Source organism: Rosa rugosa, chromosome 3 (genome assembly GCF_958449725.1).
Source record: "Rosa rugosa chromosome 3, drRosRugo1.1, whole genome shotgun sequence".
Classification (NCBI taxonomy): Eukaryota; Viridiplantae; Streptophyta; class Magnoliopsida; order Rosales; family Rosaceae; genus Rosa; species Rosa rugosa.
The window spans coordinates 11,626,779-11,650,327 of NC_084822.1; the positions used below are offsets into that span (position 1 = coordinate 11,626,779).

Below are 23,549 nucleotides of genomic sequence, written 5' to 3' on the forward strand. Positions count from 1 at the left end.
TTACCCTTCAATTTGATGATCGCAGCATAACGCCATATATTCCAAATCAAGTTTGTCATTGCCCCAGTGAGAGAAACAAATGTTAGGAGCAATTATACATTTTCTCAATAGTTTGGTAAATCATCACACGTCCATCTGAAAAGAGCTACAGAAAAGAGCCGTTACATTTTGTTCTGCCGAGTTGCCGACATTGTTTTGTTTGAAAAATAAATAAAGTTTGGTGGGTTTTCTCATTCAATTTTGAATCTCAAGTTTGGGTTTCTCTCTGTTTTTCTAGAGAGAGAAAACATTCAGAGACCCATTCCCAGAGATGGATTTAGCTTGGGTTCACCACTACAAGGTAAAATTCTGAAGCTCTCCCCCTTCTCTTCTTTTGTTCAATTCTTCGATTCGGTTTTTTCTTCATCAATTCAACACAAACCTGTAAAGATCTTTGATTCTTTTCGATTTCAGATCTAGGGTTTTGATACTGCTTTTGCTAAGTTCAATTTCAGATGGATTGGAAAGGGCAACTTGGTATTTGCGGTGGTGGGCAAATTGGTATCCTCAATTTCAATTTCAGTCCCTCAATTCGAAAAGTAAGAATGGTTTAGCATTTGATAGGGTTCACTCTGTTGTTAGTGAATCTGTGATATAATCTGAATCGGATATATACAATTGCACTCAGCCTTTGATTTGTCTCTGCTTAATACATAGTAAATTTATAGGGTTGATGTTCATATATCCCAATGATGAAAAATTTAGTAATCTAAGAGACATGCATGAAATTACAATTGAAATATTGGTGCTCCCTGTTTTGTTGGGGTTGAGGAACCTTGTTTTGATTGTGTTCGTGTTGTCCAAGCGGAAATCAGGCATTTCTGAGGGATTTGTTTTTTCTTCATTTCTTCTCTGTTGCTGGCATTTTAGCCTTGATACCCGTATTTTCCGGATATGTTGACCCTGACCCAAGAATTGAATGGTGGAAATACACCAGAGAGCTGATTGTTGCAAAGTAACAATTGTGTCAAGGCTACCAATTGATCCCTTAAAAATAAGGGTATCTGACCTGAGAAATTGTTAGTACAGAGATACAAAGTTTCTAAAGCAGTGAGCTCGGAAAGAGTAGTCAGAATTGTCCCTTAAAAAGGTTGCCGTTGAGATTTAAAAATATGGGTATCTGACATGAGATTTGTTATTAGAGAGATAAAAATTTTCTAAAGCAGTGAGCTCGGAAAGAGTAGTCGGTATTGGTCCTTTAAAAAGGTTTCCGCTGAGATTTAAAGCAATCCGCAAAGATGTTCGCATCCTTGGAATGTCACCATTCAAGTGATTTTGCCCAACTTGAGGTTCCAACAAAGAAGTCATTGAGGCTATAATGTTGGGGATAGTGCTGAGATTGTTGCCTTGTAAGTTCATGTTAAAAATATGGGCATCTGACATGAGATTTGTTGTTAGAGAGATAAAAAGTTTCTAAAGCATTGAGCTCGGAAAGAGTAGTCGGTATTGGTCCTTTAAAAAGGTTTCCGCGGAGATTTAAATCAATCTGCAAAGATGTTCGCATCCTTGGAATGTCACCATTCAAGTGATTTTGCCCAACTTGAGGTTCCAACAAAGAAGTCATTGAGGCTATAATGTTGGGGATACTGCTGAGATTGTTGCCTTGTAAGTTCATGTTAATAAAGGTTGTTCCCACTCAAGTGATTTTGCCCAACTTGAGACAAAGAACTCATTGAGGCAATAGTGTTGGGGATACGGCTGTAATCTGCGTCACCCCCCACTGTCTCTCTATTAATTAGCTTTTGCCTTTTCTTCTCTATAATTTTTCTTTCATTCACTGTAGTGACTTGGTTCGTGGAATACGAACTGAATAAAGTAGAACTATTGAAAATGGTTTAAATGCTGAAGGAAATTATTTTAGATTTCTTCTTTCCGAAGGAATTGGTGCCTTATGGAATGGTATTGGTTTAAATAGAACTTGTTCGGTTTTAAACAGGGTTATGAGCCAGTTGTTGTGTTTTTGGCTCGTTGATACAATCTGGAAAATTAGGATGCAGAATTCAAATCCAAGTGTAGAAAGGAAAGAAGTTTGCGCGCAGCTTTTCTATAAGTTCTAGGAAAGTATATCTTTCAGAATCTGCTAGGATTTGTAAAATAGGCTTAGAGAGGTTAGTCTATTAGGATTAGGAATCCTAATCCCATGTTGTATCAACAGCTTCTATGTCCTATAAGTAGGAGCTGCAGGGGGTTTTTTGAGAATGAAGACAGAGAGTGCAGAAAACTTAGAGTCAAGGTGATAGAGAGATAAGAACTAGACTGAGGGGTTTGAGGGATCTGCAATAAGTACTTGTAAACACCTAAATTCTTCATAGTGCTAGTGAATCTCTCAAGAGAGATTATGAAGTGGACGTAGGCTAAAGTTTTGGCTGAACCACTATAAAACTGCTGTGTTTTGTTTCTGTTTTCAGTTCATCTATTATTCTGATTTTGCTTACGTAGTAAAACACAACGATCCTAAGGGGGCTTACACGATACCAGTCATTTCATATCAAGAGCAATTGCACTGCTTCATCTTTGTCATGGCAATAACACATGTATCCTACATCTGCTTAACGATATTGCTGGGCTATAGTGAAGGTTTGACTTTTATAGTCCCTGTATTTACTTCCTATTAAGAAATCTCGGTTTTATTTTATTCTCATCTGGCTGATTCGTTTAAGGAAATAGTGGTCTGAAAATCCAAATATTGTTGTGCATGATAACCAAAGTGGTTTTGGTGGTCAGTTTATGAAATTAAGTTTATGAAGTAAAAAGTTTACTAGTGTCCCTGAGTGAGAAGTGAGAACGTGTTTCATTTCACTATGATAACCCTGAAAGAAAGGGCTGGCATAATTCACGATAAAAGCAAAAAAGGAAACATAAACCAATCAATAAGAAATACAGTGAGTATAGGTCTATATTGGTCTTGCTGTATTAGTTCCACAGTTGAGATGTTATGACTACTTTCACATAGAGGAGGCATGTTCCCGTTATTCTATGTGCTTGGTCCTTTACACTATTAACATCGCTTGCCTCAACCTTAGATGTGAACAGTTCAGTATCTCCACCTAGTATTTAGTATTATATGGTATGGTATGGGTGGCTGGCTGTGTTTGTGTGTGTGGATATGTTATCACTTCCCTGTACTGTACTGCTACGTTATGTGTGTTAAGATGTTGGTTATATACTGAAATATGAGAGTAGAATATCCAATATTGCTTCCATTTTGGCTCAGTGTTTGACAATGTAAATAACTATATATTATGAATAGATTGACGGTTGGAGATCATGGGAGGATGAGGCTCACATGGACAGGCATGATTCATTGACTGGTAAGCTCTGAAATGGCATTAGGTTCTTGATCTAGCATCGTTCCCTTTGTGCAGGATTTGTGTGTAGAATTTTAATAAGATACAACCTTAACAAAACCTTCTGTTGAAGGGCCTTATATTGATGAAACAAAGGATCTTGTATGAGTGGTTATGGGACTTTACGTACTAGGTATAAATGAATCAAATGCTACCAAACTGATACGAGCTCGTTCATGAGCCTCAACAAGCTGAGGTTCAAGGTACTTATCTACCACTTGGCTCACTTGCAGCCAAAAACATCATCCATCTTATAATTCATACTGTAGGGAAAATTCTATGCCTTTATTACTTTATACTTATTGTTGGTGCCACTCAAGGATGTACACACAGTGGATGATAAAAAACATGGGATTGTCAAGAGGAATCTTTCGGTGAATTCTGCAAACCAACGACTAAAAGGTTCTTGCCCACTAATGCCAGAAGAGGTGAGATACCAATTAGGCACAAAACAAAAGTAACGTTCATCACTCATCCTAGGGATGAAGTGAACACTGTTTAGTTAATCCTATACATTTACTAGTATACGTAGCAAGAAATTTACCGCTATCCTTTGTTACAGATTGGTATTATTCTTTGTGCATTTACCGCTATCCTTTGTTACAGATTGGTATTATTCTTTGTGCATATGGATACTTGTGGGACATAATAATATATGTATCTGGGGGCGAAATTTTTGGTGGCCAAAGGAAATTGATCCCTCTTCTCACAATGTTTAAAAATGTTGTTGATAGGACCTCCCTCAGCATTTTCTGGGAGCTTAGTAGGATTTATGGTCATGAGGCTAACCTCTTTGAAAGTAATTCCAGGAGTCCACCTACAGTTGAGGAAGAGATGAAGGTTGAAGCATGGAAAACTGTAGGGCCACGTCCTTTTCCACCGCCTTCAGCCAGGCCCAGATCATATAACATTGAAGGTTGGTGGGGATGGGTCGCTGAGAGTGATAATAAGCCTGATAGTACAGCTATGGAATTGAGGACAAATGCTCATAAACTACTGTGGGATGCAATTGATTACGTGACGCGTTGAAGCTGATGTATTTATCCCTGGATTTTATCGTGATAGTAAAGGGACATCCAAATTTTGCACGACAGGTAATGGGACATCCAAATTTTATCGTGATGGTAATGGGACATCCAAATTTTATTGTGATGGTAATGGGACTAGACTCTATCAGTCAGCTGCATCAAAAATATACAGGCCAGACAGGTAACTTTTCTATGTCTGAATATGTTTGCGTGCACATGCACACAATCAGTAAAATTTGTAAATATTGTCATAGAATTTTGTTTTTCTTGAATTAGATTGAAAAAGGTAGAATTTGAACTTGTTAACTGCTGTTAGCCTATTCCTGGCGAAGGTCTTAGGATCAAATGCATTATTTTAATTAGTTTCTTGTTCCTTAATCTTTGAAAGCGTGATATGCTTATGGAAACAAATTGTTTTATGTCCTTTGGGGGTGGGGGGACCATTTAGCTCCTAGACAACAAATCTTATCTTGTGGCATAATTTCTACTTTGTGCTATTTTCTTTCCTATATTTGATAGCTGTGAGTTGGGATAAGCTGAATCTGTAATCATTAACTGCACAAAAAATTTTCTGTATACATAAGATATATAGAAAAGAAAGTAATCTCAGGTTGCTTGCTTGATGAAGATATACGTTTCTATAACATTTGTGAATTCACATCAAATTCTAAAAGTAGTAGATATGCACATAAGAAGATGATGATTTACTTTATTTTCTCTATATTTTTCGTTGTTTTCGTGAACACAGAAAAGAAGTCGTCAGGCTCTTGGAAGAAATCAGTGACCACCTCTACCATGCAAACCATACATGGCTAATGTCTGTGCACAAGTATTTGAGAAAGAGATTGGTTGATGGGTTATTAGAAGCCTCCACAGTATCCAAGTCAATGTCTTTTATCCCTCATCCAGTCCCTGAATGTTCTTGCTTGAGGTGTGATTATGCTGGAAAATCCATCAATGCTTCAACATCAACTCCTCCTAGTCACTCTCAAGTTATTGCTGCTCTTGGAATTTTGCACTTTTGTCCGGCTTGGATGGAGAATGATTTGACATTACAGACAAAAGGCAAGAAAAATGAGGAAGCTTTATAGGAGGATGACTCCACCTCTCTCCTCTTTCTTACTTTATGCACACACACCCACACAAGCACACACAAAGACACGAGAAAAATGGGAAACAAGCATAAACACGTGAGCAACATGAATTCGCCTCCATACTCTACAGGCACACAAATTTCTCGTGGGAAAAGGTTTGGTGTTCATTTTGTGGTTCTGGACTATGACTTGCTTGTATTGGGTTATGCGAAGAAGGTTTACTAGTTTCCATTAAATAATGCAGGTTTTGACAATTTCGCATTGAATACCAACATCAGCTCCCAGAGATCGATATTTGTTCGCTTCACTACAAGGTAAATTGTCAAGCTTTCCCCTTTATGTTTTTTGTTTAATTCTTCTCACTGCACTTCCAATTCAGTAATTGTCTTTATCAATTCAATGGGCCAAAACAGAAACCTGTAAAGAATTGAATCTCACAAGGATCTTGATTCTTTTGATTTCAGATCACACGTTTTGGTCTAGGGTTTGATACTGTTTTTTGCTTAATTCAATTTCAGATGGATTGGAAAGGGCAAAAGCTAGCGGAGGAGCTGATGCAGATTCTGCTATTGGTATTAATGGTGGTGGGTTTCAGATGATGTTTCTGGTGTTTGCTGGCAGTGTCATTGGTCATCCCCAATTAATCGCAAACCCTCTCAACTGGTTGGACCCTTTTGAAGCTGAGAAGCATCCCAACACTCCACCACAGCCCTCACTTTGAAAAACAAGTCGTCTAAGAGGTAATAAGTGGCTCACTTGTTTCACAATCACATCAATGGTTTACCATTTGATAGGGTTCAGTCTATTGTGTGTGACTTGCTTTTGAATCTGTGATATAATCTGAATCTGATATGTACATTGCATTCAGCTTTCAATTTGTCTCTGCTTAATAAAGAGTAAATTTACAGGGTCTCTGTAAGCTTTAGAGAAAATGTGATGGTCGTAGGATGATGAAAAATTTAGTAATCTAAGAGACATGCATGGAATTACAATTGAAATATTGGTGCTCCCTCTTTTGTTGGGGTTGAGGAGCCTTCTTTGATTGTGTTCGTGCTGTCCAGGCGGAAATGAGGCATTTCTCTTTTCACAGTTCCACAATTTTGAAATCATGTCATCTTCCTTATTTCCCTGATGTTGGCATCTTATTTCCGGATATGTTGACCCTGACTGAAGAATTAAATGGTGGAAATACACCAGTGAGCTGATTCTTATAAAGTAACAGTTGTGTCAAGGATACCAATTGATCCCTTAAAAATAAGGGTATCTGACCTGAGAAATTGTTATTAGAGAGATACAAAGTTTCTAAAGCAGTGAGCTCGGAAAGAGTAGTTAGGATTGGTCCTTTAAAAATGTTTCCGCTGAGATATAAAACAATCTGCAAAGATGTTGGCATCCTTGGTACACCACTGAAGTGATTTTGCCCAACTTGAGGTTCCAACAAAGAAGTAATTGAGGCAATATTGTTGGGGATACTGCTGATTGTTTCTTTGTAAGTTCATGTTAATAAGATTGTTGCCACTCAAGTGATTTTGCCCAACTTGAGGTTCCAATAAAGAAATCATTGAGGCAATAGTGTTGGGATACTGCTGACATTGTTGCCTTGTAAGTTCATGTTAATAAGAGTCTGCAGCTTTGAAACTGTAGTTGGTATTGAACCATTCAGACCATTCCAACTGGTTTGAACCTCTCAAGTGACTTTGCCCAACATGAGGTTCCAACAAAGAACTCATTGAGGCAAAGTGTTGGGGATACTGTAAGTTTATGTTGATAAGATTCTTTAAGTTTGGAACTGCAGTTGGTATTGAACCATTCAGACCATTCCAACTGATATTTGATGGAGACAAAGGTTCGATGGTGGGAGAAGTTTTGTTTTCTCCCTTTTCCTGTATTTTCTTGTTAAGAAGAATGCAGATGGATAGTACCACTTCTCATATCAAAATTAAAAAAATCGTCCGTGTTCAGGCAGAGTGCTCATATGTTGCAGGGAAAGAATTTTTATTCTGGTACTGAGCACAACTAGCTAGGACATCTTTTGATCAAATCTTAAACAATCTATTCTAAGGTCTGCAATTTAAGCTCCACTTATCAATTTTTGTTGCATCTGCGGCTAGGACTTCTTTAGCAAGTGGTTCTGTTATGAGTTATTGAGAAAATTGGAGGGCAACCTAAAGGTGGTTTTAGTTAAAATTGGTATTTGCGGTGGTGGGCTTTGTCGCTGGGATTTCGGATGATGGTTATCGTGTTTGATGTTCCCAATTGTCCATGAAGTCCTCTAAGATGTAAGAAGTGGCTCACTTGTTATACTATCACATTAATGGTTTACCATTTGATAGGGTTCACTGTTGTTATCAGTCTCTGTCTCTCTGATATAATCTGGATTAGAGCCTTCAATTTGTCTCTGCTTAATACATAGTAAATTTATAGGGTCTCTGTAAGCAATAATCCCAATGATGAAAAATTTAGTAATTTGAGAGACATGCATGAAATTACAATTGAAAGATTGGTGCTCCCTCCTGCAAAGCTTTTGTTGGGGTTGATAGGGTCTTTGTAAGCAATAATCCCAATGATGAAAAATTTAGTAATCTGAGAGAAATGCATGAAATTACAATTGAAAGATTGGTGCTCCCTCCTGCAAAGCTTTTGTTGGGGTTGAGGAACCATTTTTTATTATGTTTGTGTTGTCCATGCAGAAATCAGGCATTTCTTAGGGATTTGTTATTTTTTGAATTTATGTGATCTTCCTTTCTTCTCTGCTGCTGGCATTGTTGCCTTCATACCCATATTTCCGGATATGTTGACCCTTACCCAAGACTTAAATGGTGGAAACCAGAGAGCTGATTGTTAGAAAGTAACAATTGTGTCAAGGCTACCGATTGATCCCTAAAAATAAGGGTATCTGACCTGAGAATTGGTTTTTAGAGAGTTCACAAGTTTCTAATGCAGTGAGCTCAGAAAGAGTAGTTGGATTGGTCCTTTGAAAAGGTTGCTGCTGAGATTTGAAGCCATCTACAAAGATGTTGGCATCCAATGTCACCACTCAAGTTATTTTGCCCAAGATGGAGTTCCAAATTCCAACAGAGAACTCATTGAGGCTCATGATGTAACCTCTGAGATTGTTTCCTTGAAAGCTCATGATTCTGCAACTTTGAAACTGGAGTTGGTATTGAACCATTCAAGTGATCTTGCCCGAGCTGGAGTTCCAACATAGAACTTATTGAGGCTATATTGTTGGGCATGGAACCTCTGAGATTCTTGCCTTGTATGTTCATGATTCTGCAAGTTTGAAACTGGAGCTGGTATTGAACCATTCTGATCATTCTGAGAGACATGCATCAATTTACAATTGAAAGATTGGTGGTCCCTCGTGCTTGAAATTTTCAAGTACTTGCATAGGTTGTAAGTTCATAATTCTGCAAGTGCTTCTGTTTCCAACTTTGTTAAGCTGGTTCCTATTATTTTCTATCATTTTGACATTGAGCAGAAAACCTTTCTTGGTTACTCCTTGGTATCTCTATTTGTCGAGGGTACATTTCACTATTTTTGTTATGAAGGATGGCAAAACAGTTTTAATGGTTGCATTTCTTGATTATAAAGGAGAACTGTCAACAGTAACCAAAAAGTCCAATTTGTGTTGTTGTTCATGGTCAACTGTTTACAGTACGTTAGTTCTAAAATTTGGTGCAAGGACCGAAGATGCCATCAATTTTATTAGGTGTATGTTTAAGCTAATAGATGACTGTCAACTTTTCAGATAGGTTTTTGATGTACCACTGGTAGTAGTTGGGAACCTGGTAGTCCCCGTTGTGCCCAGTTAGATTTTGAGGAAGGCAATTGGTATAGAATGTGGGTCTGTTTTTGGAACAGACAACAATCATTTCATGCTCAAAGTTGCATCATCAGTTATGCTTGTGATGATGATACTTTGATTCTGAGAGGTGTAGACTGTGTCACTTCTTTAGTTCATGTTGTAGTTGATGCAGTATTCTCTTACTACCAGTAACTTTATGTTGGATTCTCTTAGATAGGTGAAGAAGAGTAGAGAATGTCGGTTTAAGTTGTTACAGTTACAACAAGCATTTCATAGTCAAAATTGTAGCACCAGATGTGGTTCTGATATTTTACTTTTGAGTCTAATCTGTATTTGAGAAGAATTGTTTAAATACAGCGATACGAGCATATGCTGGATTTTATTCTAGAAAGCTGATGAAGTGTGAAATATTCATTAGGTATTGGGTTCACTCCTATTTGAAAATGACATTTCACTATGAATCAAATGAATCAGGCAAAATGTAAGAAAATGGCCAGACAGGATTGCAAAAGAATATAATGAATGAAATGTCATTTCACTGTGAGATTTGATTACTTCTGGCAATTTGAGTCATCTTCTCACTCAAAACTTAATTATATTGCTGAGGAGATGGATAGCGAAAATTGAGGACCGGAGATGCCTAAAATTACATTTCATTGATGTACTGACTTTTGATTATACTTGTCAAGCAGAACAAAATTACGGAACTCATCTATGTGGTATTGAATTTTTTTGAGCCAGGTGAAGCCTTTCAGCATTTATAATTCTATATTTTCTGAACGAGTGTGTGCATCTATTTCTCGTTTGTAGATTCATGAAGTGATTTCAAAGGGGTCACTACTCACTTCGCTGTCATGCATTAGTTTTAATCAGACTGTTTGGCGATGCCACTGCATACTCACTACTCATTTAGCTTCGATGCATAGATCATGTAGTCGAACTTTTGCTGCATCATCATCAGTTTCAATTCCAACCGATCATGCTTAATCATGGTCATTGTTGTAAAACACGAAACAGGGTAGTGAAACGTATAAGTATGTAATGTTGCCAATTCATTTGAATCTGACCAGGGTCTCTGATTATATTAACGACTTTTAGTGACCGAGTAGAGAGAAGAGAATATGACAGCAGGAGATGCTTTATGTCCATAACATAACTTCTTTTCTTTCTCTGTTGTTAGATACTTGGATATGTTTCTCTTTGCTTCTACATTTTCCTTCTGTGGCATTGCTGCATAGTTGAGGACAAGATCCATTTGTGTGTGGCACATATTTGCTGATACCTGTATTTTGGGATATTTTGACCCTAACCCAAGAATCAAATGGTGGAATTACATCAAAGAACTGATTGTTAGAAAGTAAAAATTGTGTCAAGGCTACCAATTGATCCCTAAAAATAAGGGTATCTGACCTGAGAATTGGTTTTTAGAGAGGTCCCAAATTTCTAATGCAGTGAGCTCGGAAGAGTAGTCCAATTGGTCCTTCGAAAATGTTGCTACTGACATTTAAAGCAATTGGCAAAGATGCTGGCCTCCAATCTCACCACCAAGTGATTTTGCCCAACATGGAGTTCTAACAGAGAACTCACTGAGGCTGTAGTGTTGGGGATGGAACCTCTGAGATTGTTGTCTTGAAAGTTCATGATTCTATAAGTTTGAAACTGGAGTTGATATTGAACCATTCAACTGGGTCAGATACCAAACAAACGAGCAACTATACCAAAAAATCAGTACAAGCAAATGTTAATTTGACGTGAAATATGGTTTCTAACAAATTCAAATTGCCGAAAAAGACAAATACAAAACAGCATTTAATGTTCTATTTGGACATTATGAATGAAATGTTATGCCTTTCGAACTTAAAAATGCTCATTCCGAATTTCAAAATATGATGAATGACATTTTCAGTCTTTTCTAAAAGAGTTTTTATCATGAGTGGGGTCTAAACTTTCAAGGACCAGACTAGATGGTACCTGAACTTTAAACGCAATCAATTAGGTACTTGAATTTTGAAAAACAGGCCAATAAGATACTTTTGTTAGAATTCTGTCTATTTGCCGTTAAATATGAGGGTAAAACGACATTTGACATAATGTTCACAACAAAATGACTTTTGTACCCTCATTACTTTGTATATGGAGTCTCCTTCTTTTTCACTCTTCTTCTTCCTTCGTCTTTGGCTATTTTGCTGTTGTCTTGAACTCCAAACTCAGAGAACTCAAATTGAACAAACAAAATATGATTAGTGTATTTAGTGTCTTACCCATCCCGTGCATGGGATATATATAAACCATAAATCAAAGATTTAAGGATAAGCAATCCTCATCCATCATCCTAAACACATGGTTCCTCTTGTACTTACATGAGTATTTGCCTAAACATAATTAGCTATAATGAGCCACTCTCATACTGCTGCTAGCGGCACCAGCAACTATCAAGGGTGTGACCTACGGAAACACCGCCAAACAGGCTATCACCTGAGCTCCGGCTCAGCCCGAGATCATCGCTGACGCGCCCCCACGCGCCGTGCCAAGCTCACCTCGCTGAAGCATCAGAAGCTGGGAACTAAAGCACATCAGTCCCACATCAAAAACAAAGAAGAGATCAGTCTCCCCCTTCACATATAAAAGGTCCGCTCCTCTCTTCTCATTAACTACGCATTTATTACTTACCTAACGTTATTCTGTTAACATAAATACATTGCTTGACTTAGGCATCGGAGTAGAGAAGACTGCTAACCGTGGTCTCCTCTGACGCCTTTTGTATTTTACTTGACAGGTGGCGTTTGTGCTACGACTTCTTCAGTAGTGGTCCAAACTTGGACCAGCGTTAACAAGATTTAGCTGCTGCTGAATCTGAGACATTAACATTGGCGCTGTCTATGGGAACTCTTGAACAAAAGGGCATCCCACCATAACCAACATGACTAACGGTAGCGGGGAAGTCGCCAATGGGCAAGTGGACCAGTCCACCAACCCCCAACCTACTAACCCTGCAGTTGCCGTCAACCGCGCACTCTTTAATACTCCGATCAACCTCGGTGTTGAACCCCAAGATACCCCTCTAGTTTTGCACACCCAGTCAGTGGTGGAAAATCTCCCTGGCAATAACCGCCAACAGCTAGGACAAGACCTTGCCACTAAACTAGAATTGGCAGTAGCAGATCTCCACAAGGCAAATAGAGAGCGAGAGCAAGAGAGAAGGGAAAAGGCGGAAACCCAGAAGCAAGTAGCTGCACTGATGTCCAAATTTGATGACCTGAAGAAGGCGCTGAACGCAAATGCTAACCCAGAGCAGAGCGAGAACTCGCGAAGCATGAGACTTAGTCTAAACGCTGGGATAAGGATAAGGTCAACGCCAATAATTCAACTGGGCGTTTCCCTAAATCCCCCTGAGCTAGTAGGATTGGGCCCTCCACCAGGACTAGTGTTGGAACAGGATGCAGAGTCACAACTGCGCACCAACCTTGGCGCAAGGCGAGCAAGAATAGAGGGGAATCCACCAGCCCCCAGACAGCACCTAAACCTGGCCCCACACAATTTACAAGCAAGGCCTGCCAACTACGTTACTACCCTGATCCTGCAAAAAATGCAGTAGTTGGAAGAAAGACAAAGACTGGTCCGAACAGAGGCAGGCGCCCCAGGGAAATCCAAAACCCATTTTTTGCATAAAGGCCATGACCATTTACCACAAGAATCTTACAAATCGTTAGGCTAGCGTAAGCAAAAAAGCCAAAAATCGCTCAGTATATAGGCTTAACGGACCCCTTCGTGCACATGGATACATTCAAGAAGGTAACTAACAACAAGGGGTTTGATGACGCTACCCTGTGTCACTTGTTCAGCGAAACGCTGGATAGTGGAGCAATAAGTTGGTTCTTCGAGTGCCCACCCGGACCCATTGACTTATTCTCCACGTTATCAAACGCCTTCTTGTCACGATTCATCCTCTTAGCGGTAGGATATTACAATACTAGCTAGCTATTTAGCGTCAAACATGGTACAGAAGAATGAATCACTAAAGGAGTTCGTCACAAGATGGAGGGCTTCGGCATCTCGGTGTTGCGACCTTCACAAAAACATGGCGCTGACAGCCTTCAAACAAGGGCTCTTAAAGGAACCATTCCTTTACCATCTCAATTACAATTTCCCAAACGCGGCATATGACCAAGTCATGAGCGAGGCAATCCTCCATGCACAGGCATAATACATTACAAGCGCCTCAATCAATGGAGTTTGAGCACAGAGATGAATTTTCTCAATGTGGATTATCTGGTCATTGGGCACACATTTGTAGAGCTCGTAAAGATATTGTCACCGCCTACAAAACATATTGTTAAGCAAGAGAAGCTCACTATGTAGAACAAGAAGATCAAGAACCTAGGTGATCTAGAGTGAAGGGTTGGAGACTTCAAATCTGGCTGGGATCAAAAGATCGCCAATTCTGTTTAAATCTTTTTATTTTTTCAAGAGATGTAATAGGCAATTGCCATGTGTTTTGTAGTAAATGCCAATGGTTTAGTCTTTCTTCAAACTAGGCTCATCCAAAGTAAGTGTGATGTCTAGGAAGGTTTTGAGATAAGTGGTACTTAAGCGAGTCTCGCTCCACCGACATCTCTCTACTCACCTGGAGTACCGAAAGAAAATAGACGACTGCCATTTTTTTGCATTAGCTAGTTCATTTGGATTAGATTCTCTTAATGGTTAAGAAACAATGATGAATGATGTATTCTGTTGGCTTATGAATAAAATTTCGAGTTCTTTTCATTATGACTCCATTTAATTCTGAGTATATTATTTTGTGACTATGATGGCTGGGCCATCAGGATTAATTCAAGGACATGGAATAGCCCAAATTCAGCTTGCCAAATGGCACCTTGATTATTGTCACAAAAACTTTCTACGCTTCTAGGGAAAATCAAACCCTATTGAGCCATTCGAGCCAACGGATTTCATGCGGAAACACATGTAGCTAGAGAACGAAAATAAGTTCCTTTGCAATACCTCTAATGATTGCTAATAAAGGTGCATCATAGAGAAGTTTATGTCTCTCTAGTGGACTCTATGTCAGTATGTCATTGTATGAGCTATTAAATCCAATAAAGTCATGATATAAGATCTCTTGAATTTAGACACATATTAGCTTTGTCACGACAGGATAGGTCATCCTAGTCATGATATGATGATCCGTCTACTAAAGACATCACACGACATCCATTCTTTCGAGCAAAATGAAGCAAGAATCAAAGGTTGATTCCTGGACTAAGTGTGACCGCCGCCGCCACTGCCCTTGGCGCCGCCACCGTCCACTGCCCTCGGTGTCGCCGCCTTCCACTGCCTGCCTAGGGCCGCCCCTGTCCCCTCTAATGACGCCATGGTTGGCGTCTCTTATGGCCATGACACCATGGATGGTGTCCATCATGGTGATGGCGCCTCAAGTGATGTTGCAATCACCAACTTTGCTTCAAATAGCGTTTTAGAGGCTCAGGCCCAACCAAAATCCTCATTGGTTTCTTCTAAGGCCTCTCACTCGTCTTACAAAGCCTGTTCCTTAAGGAAATTAGGACTGAGACTGTCCTATGCAAAGGATATGAAAATATTCATTCTTTTCTTACATAGAATCCGTGGGGTTTTTGTGGACTGATTCAATCAACTTGTAGACATTTAAATATCTCATGATGTTGGTTGACACGCAAACACGTTGGTCATGTATGGTGCCATTGTCCACTTGTCATGCTGCTATACTACATTCCTAGTACATTTCATATGACGACGAGCTCACTCCCCGGATCATCCTATTCAGTCAATTGGACTTGACAATGCTAGAGAGTTTACATCAAAGACTTTCGGTGGTTACTGCAATGGAACTGATGTTGGACATCATATTCCTATGTACACACCTAAATGGTCTCGCAGAAATGACTACGATGGTAGCTCAGAAATTGGTAATGCGCACCAATCTCCTTATATCCGCTTGGGGTTATGCAATATCGCATGCAGCAATGCTAATTCGTCTACGACCCACCACCACTCAACCTATCTCTGCATTACAGTTAGTGACTGGCTACCAATGTTTCGTACTTACACATATTTTGAGTATGTCATTCATGTGCCTATTGCGCTGCCACATCGCACTAAGATGAGTCCTTACTGACGAATGAGCAAATACGTTGGATTTGAGACTCCAACAATCGTCCGCAACTTAATACCCTTGCTAGGCGATCTCTTAACCGCATGCATTGCGGCTTGTCACTTTGATGAGACAGTCTTCCCGTCGTTAGGGGGAGATAAGAACACAGATGTTCAACTGGAATTGTCGTGGTCTGTCTCCACTATGTCCCTACGGGAGGACGTAACGCCACCCTACATGGAAGTAGGCACGGCACCAATGCCATGGAGAGTGGCGCTCTGGCGTTACAGTCCATGGCCCCAACTAGGATGTGTGGGAGGCCCATGGGTTTGAAGGATACTTTGACACAACCCAATCCTTAGATCATCGATACTCAAAATCCATCTCATGAGAATCTTCCGAATTATGGTTATCGTTAGGGGACGCCTCAACGTCAGAACCTATTCTTGAGAATATAGAGCTCTATGAAAATTACACTAATGTACATGAGACGTGGGATAGAAACTCCATCATAATTGATGATGTACATGAGACATGAGTTTGTTGAGTCCGATGATATCGAACCACGCTCCGTTGATGGATGAATGCTAACGTAGAGAAAATTGGCCTAAATGAAAATATGTGATCCAGGTTAAGTTATCTAATGAAGAGGAAGGTTTTCGAGCCAGTGACGCCAACACCTCCTAACATAAAACCTGTTGACTAATGGGTCTTCGTTAGAAAGCGTGATGAGAAAAAGATATGGTAATCTCGCCTTATGGCGCAAGGCTTCTGTCAAAATGCCCTGGAATCGACTACGATGAGACATATTCTCTCGTAATAGATGTCTTTGCACTCCACTACCTTGTCAGTTTGGTAGTTTCTGAATAACTGAACATGGAGCTCACAAATGTGGTGACTACTTATCTCTATGGGGATCTAGATACGGAATATACATGAAAGTTCATGGTGAACTTCATTTACCCAATTCAATTGGCTCTAGACCACGGAGCGCGTTTGCAATGAGGTTTAAATGCTCACTAAAGTGACTACTTGATTAGGAAGGGATATGTAAATGCCCGCACGTTTCCATAACAAGTTTCGGATTCTATCGCGGTTCATGTTGGACATGATCTTCATTGGAAGCCCTTAAAGAGTTAAAGGAAACTATTGAACACTTGAAATCCGAGTTTGAGATGAAGGATCTTGGGAGAACATGATGATATCTCGGTTTGGAACTTGAGCATCATGTTGATAGATGCTTAGGCGTTTTGACAAGGTCAAGCCATCAAGCAGCCCATGATCGTCCGTAGTCTTAATCCTCAAAAGGATCCTCTTCGTCCAAAGGATGATGACGAAGACGTGGTAGAGGCAAAAGTGCCGTACTTAAGTATAATAGGCACATTATTGTACTTAGATCAATGCACAAGACCGAACATCTTATATGCTGTGAACTTGTTAGCTAGGTATAGCTCTGCGCCAACGCGATGCCATGAGATTGGTGTAAAAGATATCTTTCGATGCTAGAGATGTACGACTGATATGGGCATGCTTTATCCTTACATAGAGATGATGGATTCGGACCCATCACACCCCAGGAACGCCTCCAACACTGGCGTGCGTCCTCTATCCCCATCCCAAAACGATATTAGTTATTTGGAAGGTTTTGCTGATGCTGGGTACCTCTCTGACCCACACAAAGGTCGTTCCCAAACTGGTTCACCATGGGTAAGACCGCGATATCTTGGAGGTTTATAGAACAGACCATAGTCACTATATCTTTAAACCATGCATACATTATTGCTTTATATGAAACGATTCGTGAATGTATATGGATTAGATCTATAATTACGTATGTTTGAAGCAATTGTGGTTTGAAGTCTACCACAAGATGAGCCTACGAGCATTTATGAGAATAATGCTGCTTGCTTTGAGCAAATAAAGCAAGGCTACATAAAAAACGACAACACCAAGCATCATCAGCAACAATAGATTTTCCTCAATATCAGAGTGAACTAGGTTCGATCTGAGGATAGTGTGGCAGACTTGTTGACTAAGTCATTGCCTAATTTCACTTTCGAGAAACATATTGGTAGCATCGTTTGCGGAAGTTATCCGAACTCCCATGACTGTAGTAATCAGGGGGAGCTGCATACATCAGGGGGTGATGTTACATGTATGGTCTCGAAACGTGAAGGGTGTGTTGTACTCTTTTTCTCCTTCGACCAAGGTTATTTTTGTCCCACTGGATTTTTGTTACTCGGCAAGGTTTTTGACGAGGCAATGAGAGGAGCACCACTTTTGGGCGACATAAGGAAGAGTGTTCAAGTAAATTCAGAATATGTGTCTGGCCCAAACTCTAGTTACTTGTTTGAGTTGTAATAGGATTAATCTTAGACATATTCTAGGAGAATCTTCATAGATGTTCATTCATTTTACAAATATGTTTCCATATACAACTATGATTCTATTCTTGTAATCATCTATATAAAGAGACCCCTATTATCAATGAAAGACACAGCAAATTCTCTCCCAAATTTCGATTCCCTAAAACAATTTGTAATACCCTTGAAATTAGTTATTAATTTGGGCTAAATACTAATTACTACCTTGTAGCTTGGGTCCAAAATCAATTCAGTCCCTGAACTTCTAATTTCATCAAGAACACCCCTGCACTTTCAATTTTGATCTAATAAGTCCAATTTATTAGACTTTCGACAATTGAGTCATTTAACTTGTTGACGTGGCTCATATATGACCTATGTGTTTGGCTCCAATTTTGTTGCAGCTGGTCAACAGTCTCTTTTCTTGCGCGGGCGTGCCAGCACCGTCGGGTGCGGTCGTCGGGGGTGTCCCTTGACCTGACTTCTGTTGAGCGATTGTAGACGAGGAGAGCACCAACCTCATCGCGGGATTCTTTGTGCCTCGTGGCGAGGACTTTTGCTGAGCTTCTTGAAAATCACAATCGATACTCGATGTTGTAGATCGAGCAGAGCGAGAACCACTGGGAAGTGAGGAGAACTTGCTAAAGCGTGACTTTAGCTTGGCTGGGTTGCTAGGGCGTTACCCTTGCTTGGCTGGTTCTGTAACCGTTGTGGTTGCGGCACTACCGTCGGCTCCCGAGGAGACTAGGACCGAAGTACGTTGGCAGAGGGTTTGGTGGCACTGAAAGTCGGCTTCTGAGAAGACTAGGACTAGGAGTGTGATCACCGGTAAGAGAAAGAGAAGGAGAGGAGTTGCTCTTAGAGAGGTTGCTCTAGAGAGAACTTAGATCATCTTAGAGATGTTTTGATGTTGTGAATGTGTGTCTAGAATGAGAGGAGAAGGTGTTTATATAGGGAAGAAAAAGAAGAGTGAAATGATGAGTGGAAGAAAAATAATGAAAGTGGAGTATGAAAGTGACTTGTAAAATATGGAAAAGATAGAGAAATGATGAAATGAAAGCAAAGCATGAAGGTGCAGAAACATGGAAGTGATGATGATCTATTAAAGAGATTGTAGTAGAAAAATATATCCAAGGAAAAAAAGAAAAGCATCTAGCTTTCTTCATGTGGGTAGGAAACATGAACATGTGAATATTAAGCTGGTTTTAGGTCAGTTTCTGCCCCTTTATTCCTTTAATTATTTCTCCAACAAAACTTTAGAATTAGCCTTCGACTTCTTCATAAAAAATGTTCCACTATGAGTGTAGATCATCCTGACAAAGTTTCAGAGCTTTATTCCATGCGGTTGGGCCGAAAATGCTGCTGGACCTCTTACAGGTCCAGTTTTCCAGTTTTGCTTTTGTAGAAAATTGGACTGATTGTTTGAAGGCCTTCCACTCAAAACTAGCTCTGTCACTCTTCACAAGAAATTATACTTGGGATGTCTAGTATTAATCTGGAAAGGTTTAGCTCATTTTCATTTGGTTAGTCTGCCGCCTCTCCTTCCTTGTTTAGCTCGGTTTCTCCTAGCCGAAGTAGGAAAATGTGCTAAAGTTAACTTTTCATGCTTCCATGCTTCCATAGTAGGCTTTATTTAGCCTCTAAATATATATTTCGAGCTTGTCGACAATATATAGCTTGAGCCACTGACATTGGCTCAATTTCTCCAACACATGCCTTGTCAGGCCAAAATGTTCATTTTGGGTCCAAACATTGCCCCCCAGACCTCGAAGTCAAAGGTCTTCGTCTTGACTAAAGAGGTCTTGAATCAGTACCGCTCTTATAATGTCGTTGCTTCAAAGTCGTTGTTCCAAAGCTACTTGTATTGGCTTGACTGTTTCCATATAGGCCTCTAAATTGGCCATAAAGCTTGAATGCCACTACTGAATTGCCTTTGTCATGAACTGACGCTTCCTTTGCCAACTTTATTGCCCCCCATGGATCTAGCGAAACTTGGGCAGGTTGTAGGCAATCAAAACTTTAGCGTGCCCCCCATGCGAAGGAGACTACTTTTGATCGCGAATGAGGATCCTTCTCTTCCTTGGTGGTAGTTTCGCCATGTGTATAGCAACAAGTATCTGCCTTGTTTGCTGGCTCTTTGTTGATTTTCTCAAATGTAGGTGTTGGAGCCGCTTTCCTGGCTAGATCAAGGCCTATAGTACTTGGCGAAATAAGATGCAAAATAGCAAACTGTTTGCTTTCATTTAATCCTTCGCGAGTCTTATGCCAAAGAGGATGATTGGATCATGGCTATCGTCATCATGACGTGTGACCAAGTGAAACCACCATATTTTGCTGCAACTTTAGCATCTAAAAACGGCATCGGTTTTAATCATGTTTTATTTAAAAAACATCAGGCCACTATGCTGGCCCTGCGGTGGTAGGAAAAGGTGGAATATCTTCATTGTCGCCTTAGATGCGATTCTCAAGATGGAATAATGACTCATTAATTATCAACTAGGGCCACTAGGGCCACTCACTGGCCCAGCTAATAAATTAATCTCCAAACATATTTGAGCTATAAATCAAGGCGTATTGGAGAAGTATCTTCACTGTCGCCTTAGATGCGATTCTCAAGATGGAATAATGACTCATTAATTATCAACTAGGGCCACTTACTGGCCCAGCTAATAAATTAATCTCCAAACATATTTGAGCTATAAATCAAGGTGTAATGGAGAAGTATTCTCTGCGACCTAGAAATGGCATCCAAGAAACCATTCGTTATCGATCAGGCAGATGAAATCACTGAGAAAGCCGCATTCGCTTGGCGGACTAACATGAGTGTTCGATGTAGAAGTCAGACCGGAGAGGAGAGAAGTCGACTGATGGGCTTTGGTGGCGGTGATAGTCAAGCGAGTCTAGGTCCCACACCTCGCGATCGTTTGCCAGATGATGCTATGGCCTATTATGCGCTTCCCATCCGCCGTCCCATAGCGGCTCTTCGGCAGGTGCCTGGTGATTTTAGCAGTTGGGGACCAAGGAGGAAAGTGGGCTACTGGCCTACCGTCGCTCCCGAGGAAAATGTTTGGTATCAGGAGGTCCGAGTGAGAGATTTGGCCCGATGGGATGCGGTGGGTATCACCCAAACCATCGATCTATGCTTCTGTCTTCCCAATAATACTAGCCCTGCACCGCTAGCCGCCGCTCTTTGCTTCTGGAACACCTCCAGCAATACATTCGATTTCCGGTTTGGGCAGATGAGCATAACTCTGCTGGATGTTCTTACCATCACGGGGTTGCCCATTGACTTTGACCCCTATGTGCATGGTCAGTTTGATGGCACTCAATTTTCTTTGAGAATGGATATGGCTGGTCGAGGGCATCACAGCAGAACCTACCCATCCTGGCGCGACTATTACTGCACCTGGCGTGACCATACAGGAGGTATCACATTCCTGGAATTCTGGCTTTGCAAATTTATCTTTTGCACTTCTTCCAACAAACCTACTGGACCTTGGAATTCTCTGGCCACTGCTCTCTACAATGGTATTTGCGTTGGCCTTGGGCAACCTGTATTGGGTGCGTTATATCGCTCCCTTTATAGAGCCGTAATGCGCCCATTTGATACCGACATTAGTGGTCCCTTCTGGATCCTTGCCTTTTGGCTGCAGATTTATTTCCCTCTCTTCCGTCGCGGTGATATTCCAAAGGAACCTCCATTTGATTCCCTTTTGGGGAACTGGCTTTGCCGCAACGTAAAGTATCGAGCTCCACCCTACTCCGAGTGTTTTATTTACTTGTACTTGCTGGGAGAGATGCCGGACCCAAAAATAGTCCTTTCTAGGCGATTCCCTCCTCCCCTTGATGATGGCTTTCTGCCCAATGGACGGGATCATAGCGAAAGAGCCCTCCTGGCCTTTCGTCGCGACATCTCCTGCTTGGATATTCGTCTTGCCACTGAACGCGTAAGTTATGAGCTCTACGCCACTAACCACTTTGCTCGCCAATTTGGGTTGGCCCAGTTGGTACCTTGGCCTCTGGTTGATTCTGCCAACTACCTCTTGGCGGAGATTATCCCCACCTGGGTCTGCCCCCTTTCAGAGTCAGTTTACTTTGATAGTGATTCCCCCTTGGGTCAGAGCGTTGTACCCCCTCAACGATGTAGACGATGATTATGCTGATTGGTGGAAAGAAGTGTCCGTGAACTGTTGGGACCCACCACATGACGAACTCTTCGTCCTGATCTTTCGTGGCATGAGTAGTCCTGGTCCGGAGGACCGCAAGATTCTTGAGCGCTTCTCCAACCCTGCAGCACAACCCCCGCGACCTATTCTACCTTCTCGCTCATCGCGTCCAGGGATACAAATCCACGAGCCTAGGGCAACAATATGTTTTTGTCTTTCTTCACCATTCCTTTTCCTTGGCTTGAGTATCAATCCTTATTGCTAAGTGCATTTGTTTTATTTTTAGCGTACCACCTGGAGTAGGGCAGCCTCTACTCAGGCCGGGAAATAGAAGGCAGTAGCTGAGGAGCCTCCTGAGGGGGAGTCCTCTGATGATGACGATGTGAGCCTTGCTGAGGTAAACTGCCCCAGACTAATTCTGACTTTGCACATTTGGCTTTCCAGACCCCTTCTATTTTCTGAGTTGTGATTCCTCTTCTGTGCAGGTAATTGCTGCTCATACTTGCAAACGCGGTCGTGCCCAAATCGCTGAAGAGGACTTTGAGGATGACGAGCCTCTGTCAATGCGGCTGGTAAGCTCTGGTCCTATTTTATTTTATTTAAATTTTAGAATCTGGGCACGATCTTCATTACGTATCTTTTGACAGGTCCGTCAGAGGACCACTGATCCCTCTCGCCTGAGCGAGGCTGGATCCTCAGCCGCTGCAGAAAAGCCAACTCTCTCGCTAGTTCAAGCATCAACTAACCCCGTGGCGCCTCTTCCGTCTCTTACATCTACAGAGCATCTGCAAGGTCCTACCGTTCTAATAACGATCTCCGATGACGACTCCTCGGAGCATGAAAGTGTGGAAAGCCACTCTGAGAATTCTGCCGCTTATGAGGAACTGATGACGACAGAGATTCTCGCGGCACTAAAGGTCCAAGAGGTGAATGAAGTGAGGCCTCTTCCTCTTGGTGACCACGTACCAGATATTGACTCGACAACTCGAGAGGTAAGCCACTGTTGGCCAATGCTTTCCATTTTCCTTTTTGATCCAAACCCGTTCTCTGACTTTCTGAATCTGACCAGAATTCTGTTTGTACCGAGGAGGTGGCTACGAACGCTGAGGGTCCTATCGGCGGGACAGTCGCCCCAGAGATGGAAAATGATACTGATGGTGGTGGTCCCCCCCAAGTCTCGCGATAAATGAGACAACGGTCGAAGCCGAGGGCCCTGTGCTTGAATCTGCTCCACTTGCCCATGGTGAGCCGCGAGTTGAGTTTCCAGATTCTCCTGCAGCTGAAGGGACAGACCAACCTGTTGAAGATGAAGAAACTGAGGAAGCTGTCCACCCTTTTGCATTGGTGGTTCGTGATCCTGTGGCACCTCCGCAGCCTCCTCCTCCTACCAGATTCGAGAGATTGATGAGGGTGTTGGAGGTAACTCCTCTTTCTACTGTGGATGAGGCTAAGATGGTGCTTCACGGACATCTGGGTCCTCGGGTATTGGAGACTGACATCCTCCCGCGAGTCTTGGAAGCTCTAAGGTATCTTCGCCAGGAGAAGGCATTGACCCTGCAGCAATTTAGTGCCATTGA

General features: G+C 41.3%; 1 protein-coding gene and 1 pseudogene across 1 annotated transcript; both read left to right on the forward strand.

The window, feature by feature from the left end:
- LOC133738583 (signal peptidase complex subunit 1-like) lies at positions 1–14,828 on the forward strand (annotated as a pseudogene).
- On the forward strand, positions 3,563–5,505 carry LOC133737220 (O-fucosyltransferase 27-like). The gene is made up of 5 exons (XM_062164827.1): positions 3,563–3,589; positions 3,707–3,814; positions 3,993–4,302; positions 4,481–4,595; positions 5,163–5,505. The coding sequence occupies exons 1-5, from the start codon at positions 3,563–3,565 to the stop codon at positions 5,503–5,505; spliced, it is 903 nt and encodes a 300-aa protein (XP_062020811.1).
- Positions 14,829–23,549: the final 8,721 nt, after the last annotated feature.